Raw genomic sequence first — 7,500 nt, 5'->3', positions numbered from 1 at the left:
CAGGTGTGAGTGTTGTATTAACTGTGTGTGTGTGTTCCAGGTGTGAGTGTTGTATTAACTGTGTGTGTGTGTTCCAGGTGTGAGTGTTGTATTAACAGTGTGTGTGTGTGTTCCAGGTGTGAGTGTTGTATTAACAGTGTGTGTGTGTTCCAGGTGTGAGTGTTGTATTAACAGTATGTGTGTGTGTGTGTGTGTTCCAGGTGTGAGTGTTGTATTAACTATGTGTGTGTGTTCCAGGTGTGAGTGTTGTATTAACTGTGTGTGTGTGTGTGTGTGTGTGCTCCAGGTGTGAGTGTTGTATTAACTGTGTGTGTGTGTTCCAGGTGTAAATGTTGTATTAACAGTGTGTGTGTGTGTGTATGTGTGTGTGTGTGTGCTCCAGGTGTGAGTGTTGTATTAACAGTGTGTGTGTGTGTGTTCCAGGTGTGAGTGTTGTATTAACAGTGTGTGTGTGTGTGTGTTCCAGGTGTGAGTGTTGTATTAACAGTGTGTGTGTGTGTGTGTGTGTGCTCCAGGTGTGAGTGTTGTATTAACAGTGTGTGTGTGTTCCAGGTGTGAGTGTTGTATTAACAGTGTGTGTGTTCCATGTGTGAGTGTTGTATTAACAGTGTGTGTGTGTGTGTTCCAGGTGTGAGTGTTGTATTAACAGTGTGTGTGTGTGTGTGTGTTCCAGGTGTGAGTGTTGTATTAACAGTGTGTGTGTGTGTGTTCCAGGTGTGAGTGTTGTATTAACAGTGTGTGTGTGTGTGTGTGTGTGTGTTCCAGGTGTGAGTGTTGTATTAACAGTGTGTGCGTGTGTTCCAGGTGTGAGTGTTGTATTAACAGTGTGTGTGTGTGTGTGTGTTCCAGGTGTGAGTGTTGTATTAACAGTGTGTGTGTTTGTTCCAGGTGTGAGTGTTGTATTAACAGTGTGTGTGTGTGTTCCAGGTGGGAGTGTTGTATTAACAGTGTGTGTGTGTGTGTGTGTTCCAGGTGTGAGTGTTGTATTAACAGTGTGTGTGTGTGTGTGTGTGTGCTCCAGGTGTGAGTGTTGTATTAACAGTGTGTGTGTGTGTGTTCCAGGTGTGAGTGTTGTATTAACAGTGTGTGTGTGTGTGTGTTCCAGGTGTGAGTGTTGTATTGACAGTGTGTGTGTGTTCCAGGTGTGAGTGTTGTATTAACAGTGTGTGTGTGTGTGTGTTCCAGGTGTGAGTGTTGTATTAACAGTGTGTGTGTGTATTCCAGGTGTGAGTGTTGTATTAACAGTGTGTGTGTGTGTTCCAGGTGTGAGTGTTGTATTAACAGTGTGTGTGTGTGTTCCAGGTGTGAGTGTTGTATTAACAGTGTGTGTGTGTGTTCCAGGTGTGAGTGTTGTATTAACAGTGTGTGTGTGTGTTCCAGGTGTGAGTGTTGTATTAACAGTGTGTGTGTGTGTTCCAGGTGTGAGTGTTGTATTAACAGTGTGTGTGTGTGTTCCAGGTGTGAGTGTTGTATTAACAGTGTGTGTGCTCCAGGTGTGAGTGTTGTATTAACAGTGTGTGTGTGTGTGTGTGTGTGTGCTCCAGGTGTGAGTGTTGTATTAACAGTGTGTGTGTGTGTGCTCCAGGTGTGAGTGTTGTATTAACAGTGTGTGTGTGTGTTCCAGGTGTGAGTGTTGTATTAACAGTGTGTGTGCTCCAGGTGTGAGTGTTGTATTAACAGTGTGTGTGTGTGTGTGTGTGTTCCAGGTGTGAGTGTTGTATTAACAGTGTGTGTGTTCCAGGTGTGAGTGTTGTATTAACATTATGTGTGTGTGTTCCAGGTGTGTGTGAGTGTGTGTGTGTGTGTGTGTGTGTGTGTGTGTGTGCTCCATGTAACAGTGTGTGTGTGTGTGTGTGTGTGTGTGTGTGTGTGTGTGTGTGTGCTCCAGGTGTGAGTGTTGTATTAACAGTGTGTGTGTGTGTTCCAGGTGTGAGTGTTGTATTAACAGTGTGTGTGTGTGTGTGTGTGTGTGTGTGTGTGTGTGTGTGTGTGTGTGTGTGTGTGCTCCAGGTGTGAGTGTTGTATTAACAGTGTGTGTGTGTGTGTTCCAGGTGTGAGTGTTGTATTAACAGTGTGTGTGTGTGTGTGTGTGTTCCAGGTGTGAGTGTTGTATTAACAGTGTGTGTGTGTGTTCCATGTGTGAGTGTTGTATTAACAGTGTGTGTGTGTGTGTGTGTTCCAGGTGTGAGTGTTGTATTAACAGTGTGTGTGTGTGTTCCAGGTGTGAGTGTTGTATTAACAGTGTGTGTGTGTGTGTGTGTGTGCTCCAGGTGTGAGTGTTGTATTAACAGTGTGTGTGTGTGTATTCCAGGTGTGAGTGTTGTATTAACAGTGTGTGTGTGTGTTCCAGGTGTGAGTGTTGTATTAACAGTGTGTGTGTTCCAGGTGTGAGTGTTGTATTAACAGTGTGTGTGTGTGTGTTACAGGTGTGAGTGTTGTATTAACAGTGTGTGTGTGTGTTCCAGGTGTGAGTTGTGTATTAACAGTGTGTGTGTGTGTTCCAGGTGTGAGTGTTGTATTAACAGTGTGTGTGTGTGTGTGTGTGTGTGTGTGTGAGTGTTGTATTAACTGTGTGTGTGTTCCAGGTGTGAGTGTTGTATTAACTGTGTGTGTGTTCCAGGTGTGAGTGTTGTATTAACCAGGTGTGAGTGTTGTATTAACAGTGTGTGTGTGTGTGTGTGTGTTCCAGGTGTGAGTGTTGTATTAACAGTGTGTGTGTGTGTGTTCCAGGTGTGAGTGTTGTATTAACAGTGTGTGTGTGTGTTCCAGGTGTGAGTGTTGTATTAACAGTGTGTGTGTGTGTGTGTTCCAGGTGTGAGTGTTGTATTAACAGTGTGTGTGTGTGTGTGTGTTCCAGGTGTGAGTGTTGTATTAACTGTGTGTGTGTTACAGGTGTGAGTGTTGTATTAACTGTGTGTGTGTTCCAGGTGTGAGTGTTGTATTAACAGTGTGTGTGTGTGTTCCAGGTGTGAGTGTACCCCGGGCTACGTGGGGGATCAGTGTGAGTGTTGTATTAACAGTGTGTGTGTGTGTGTGTTCCAGGTGTGAGTGTTGTATTAACAGTGTGTGTGTTCCAGGTGTGAGTGTACCCCGGGCTACGTGGGGGATCAGTGTGAGCTGGACTATGATGACTGTGAGGAGAACAAGTGTCAGAACGGAGCTCAGTGCATTGATGATGCGGTCAACGGATATACCTGTGTCTGTCCTGAGGGATACAGGTAACAGGACACACACACACACGCACACGCACACGCACACACACATACAGTACTAGTCAGAAGTTTGGACACACCTACTCATTCCAGGGTTTTTCTTCATTTTTACTATTTTCTACATTGTATAATAAGAGTGAAGACATCAACACTATGAAATAACACATATGGAATCATGTAGTAACCAAAAAAGTGTTAAACAAATCAAAATATATTTTTATATTTGAGATTCTTCAAAGTATCCACACTTTTCCTTGATGACAGTTTTCCACACTCTTGGCATTCTCTCAACCAGCTTCATGAGGTAGTCACCTGGAATGCATTTCAATTAACAGCTGTGCCTTAAGTTAATTTGTGGAATTCCTTTCCTTCTTAATGCGTTTGAACCAATCAGTTGTGTTGTGACAAGGTAGGGGTGGTATACAGAAGATAGCCCTAATTGGTACAAGACCAAGTCCATATTATGGCAAGAACAGCTCAACTAAGCAAATAGAAATGACAGTCCATCATTACTTTAAGACATGAAGGTCAGTCAATACGGAAAATGTCAAGAACTTTGAAAGTTTCTTCAAGTGCCGTCGCAAAAACCACCAAGCGCCATGATGAACCTGGCTCTCATGAGGACCACCACAGGAAAGACCCAGAGTTACCTCTGCTGCAGTCAACCTGAACGTTCATGATGAGGTAGAGGCTGGTTTAGTACCTGTCTGTAGGGGTAGTTAACCTGAACGTTCATGATGAGGTAGGGGCTGGTTTAGTACCTGTCTGTAGGGGTAGTTAACCTGAACGTTCATGATGAGGTAGAGGCTGGTTTAGTACCAGTCTGTAGGGGTAGTTAACCTGAACGTTCATGATGAGGTAGGGGCTGGTTTAGTACCAGTCTGTAGGGGTAGTTAACCTGAACGTTCATGGTGAGGTAGGGGCTGGTTTAGTACCAGTCTGTAGGGGTAGTTAACCTGAACGTTCATGATGAGGTAGGGGCTGGTTTAGTACCAGTCTGTAGGGGTAGTTAACCTGAACGTTCATGATGAGGTAGGGGCTGGTTTAGTACCAGTCTGTAGGGGTAGTTAACCTGAACGTTCATGATGAGGTAGGGGCTGGTTTAGTACCAGTCTGTAGGGGTAGTTAACCTGAACGTTCATGATGAGGTAGGGGCTGGTTTAGTACCAGTCTGTAGGGGTAGTTAACCTGAACGTTCATGGTGAGGTAGGGGCTGGTTTAGTACCAGTCTGTAGGGGTAGTTAACCTGAACGTTCATGATGAGGTAGGGGCTGGTTTAGTACCTGTCTGTAGGGGTAGTTAACCTGAACGTTCATGGTGAGGTAGGGGCTGGTTTAGTACCAGTCTGTAGGGGTAGTTAACCTGAACGTTCATGATGAGGTAGGGGCTGGTTTAGTTCCAGTCTGTAGGGGTAGTTAACCTGAACGTTCATGGTGAGGTAGGGGCTGGTTTAGTACCAGTCTGTAGGGGTAGTTAACCTGAACGTTCATGGTGAGGTAGGGGCTGGTTTAGTACCAGTCTGTAGGGGTAGTTAACCTGAACGTTCATGATGAGGTAGGGGCTGGTTTAGTACCAGTCTGTAGGGGTAGTTAACCTGAACGTTCATGATGAGGTAGGGGCTGGTTTAGTACCAGTCTGTAGGGGTAGTTAACCTGAACGTTCATGATGAGGTAGGGGCTGGTTTAGTACCAGTCTGTAGGGGTAGTTAACCTGAACGTTCATGATGAGGTAGGGGCTGGTTTAGTACCAGTCTGTAGGGGTAGTTAACCTGAACGTTCATGATGAGGTAGGGGCTGGTTTAGTACCTGTCTGTAGGGGTAGTTAACCTGAACGTTCATGGTGAGGTAGGGGCTGGTTTAGTACCAGTCTGTAGGGGTAGTTAACCTGAACGTTCATGGTGAGGTAGGGGCTGGTTTAGTTCCAGTCTGTAGGGGTAGTTAACCTGAACGTTCATGATGAGGTAGGGGCTGGTTTAGTTCCAGTCTGTAGGGGTAGTTAACCTGAACGTTCATGATGAGGTAGGGGCTGGTTTAGTACCAGTCTGTAGGGGTAGTTAACCTGAACGTTCATGATGAGGTAGGGGCTGGTTTAGTTCCAGTCTGTAGGGGTAGTTAACCTGAACGTTCATGATGAGGTAGGGGCTGGTTTAGTACCGGTCTGTAGGGGTAGTTAACCTGAACGTTCATGATAAGGTAGGGGCTGGTTTAGTACCAGTCTGTAGGGGTAGTTAACCTGAACGTTCATGATGAGGTAGGGGCTGGTTTAGTTCCAGTCTGTAGGGGTAGTTAACCTGAACGTTCATGATGAGGTAGGGGCTGGTTTAGTACCAGTCTGTAGGGGTAGTTAACCTGAACGTTCATGATGAGGTAGGGGCTGGTTTAGTACCAGTCTGTAGGGGTAGTTAACCTGAACGTTCATGATGAGGTAGGGGCTGGTTTAGTACCAGTCTGTAGGGGTAGTTATCCTGAACGTTCATGATGAGGTAGGGGCTGGTTTAGTACCAGTCTGTAGGGGTAGTTAACCTGAACGTTCATGATGAGGTAGAGGCTGGTTTAGTACCAGTCTGTAGGGGTAGTTAACCTGAACGTTCATGATGAGGTAGGGGCTGGTTTAGTACCTGTCTGTAGGTGTAGTTATCCTGTAGCACCACCTTGTGGCTCATATGTAGAACAGAATCAGACATTTAGAACAGAACAACAGAATAGAACAGAACAGGAGCAAAGTAGAACAGAATAGAACAGAACAGGAGCAGAGTATAACAGAATAGAACAGAACAGGAGCAGAACAGAACAGACCAGGAGCAGAACAGGAGTAGAACAGAACAGAACAGGAGCAGAGTAGAACAGAACAGGAACAGAGTAGAGCAGAACAGGAGCAGAATATAACAGAACAGGAGCAGAACAGGATCAGAACAGAACAGAACAGGAGCAGAATAGAACAGAACAGGAGCAGAATAGAACAGAACAGGAGCAGAGTAGAACAGCTCTTAGAGACTTACCCAGAAAGACTCAACAGCTCTTAGAGACTTACCCAGAAAGACTCAACAGCTCTTAGAGACTTACCCAGAAAGACTCAACAGCTCTTAGAGACTTACCCAGAAAGACTCAACAGCTCTGAGAGACTTACCCAGAAAGACTAAACAGCTCTTAGAGACTTACCCAGAAAGACTCAACAGCTCTTAGAGACTTACCCAGAAAGACTCAACAGCTCTTAGAGACTTACCCCAGAAAGACTCAACAGCTCTGAGAGACTTACCCAGAAAGACTCAACAGCTCTTAGAGACTTACCCAGAAAGACTCAACAGCTCTTAGAGACTTACCCAGAAAGACTCAACAGCTCTTAGATACTTACCCAGAAAGACTCAACAGCTCTTAGAGACTTACCCAGAAAGACTCAACAGCTCTGAGAGACTTACCCAGAAAGACTCAACAGCTCTGAGAGACTTACCCAGAAAGACTCAACAGCTCTGAGAGACTTACCCAGAAAGACTCAACAGCTCCTAGAGACTTACCCAGAAAGACTCAACAGCTCTTAGAGACTTACCCAGAAAGACTCAACAGCTCTTAGAGACTTACCCAGAAAGACTCAACAGCTCTTAGAGACTTACCCAGAAAGACTCAACAGCTCTGAGAGACTTACCCAGAAAGACTCAACAGCTCTTAGAGACTTACCCAGAAAGACTCAACAGTTCTTAGAGACTTACCCAGAAAGACTCAACAGCTCTTAGAGACTTACCCAGAAAGACTCAACAGCTCTTAGAGACTTACCCAGAAAGACTCAACAGCTCTGAGAGACTTACCCAGAAAGACTCAACAGCTCTGAGAGACTTACCCAGAAAGACTCAACAGCTCTGAGAGACTTACCCAGAAAGACTAAACAGCTCTGAGAGACTTACCCAGAAAGACTAAACAGCTCTGAGAGACTTACCCAGAAAGACTCAACAGCTCTGAGAGACTTACCCAGAAAGACTCAACAGCTCTGAGAGACTTACCCAGAAAGACTCAACAGCTCTGAGAGACTTACCCAGAAAGACTCAACAGCTCTGAGAGACTTTCCCAGAAAGACTCAACAGCTCTGAGACACTTACCCAGAAAGACTCAACAGCTCTGAGAGACTTACCCAGAAAGACTCAACAGCTCTGAGAGACTTACCCAGAAAGACTCAACAGCTCTTAGAGACTTACCCAGAAAGACTCAACAGCTCTGAGAGACTTACCCAGAAAGACTCAACAGCTCTGAGAGACTTACCCAGAAAGACTCAACAGCTCTTAGAGACTTACCCAAGAAGT

The 7,500-nt window shown here is 45.2% G+C and overlaps 1 protein-coding gene across 1 annotated transcript in view; it reads left to right on the top strand.

The window, feature by feature from the left end:
* Positions 1-7,500, top strand: part of LOC139374582 (slit homolog 2 protein-like) — a 220,167-nt gene that overhangs the window by 186,007 nt on the left and 26,660 nt on the right. Inside the window, exon 33 of the mRNA XM_071115587.1 lies at positions 3,078-3,218. Within this exon, the coding sequence (XP_070971688.1) occupies positions 3,078-3,218 (141 nt within the window). The remainder of the gene's footprint in view (positions 1-3,077; positions 3,219-7,500) is intronic.

This window comes from Oncorhynchus clarkii, chromosome 19 (assembly GCF_045791955.1).
Source record: "Oncorhynchus clarkii lewisi isolate Uvic-CL-2024 chromosome 19, UVic_Ocla_1.0, whole genome shotgun sequence".
In the NCBI taxonomy this organism is placed as follows: domain Eukaryota; kingdom Metazoa; phylum Chordata; class Actinopteri; order Salmoniformes; family Salmonidae; genus Oncorhynchus; species Oncorhynchus clarkii.
This window is presented reverse-complemented; position numbering and strand designations above follow the sequence as displayed.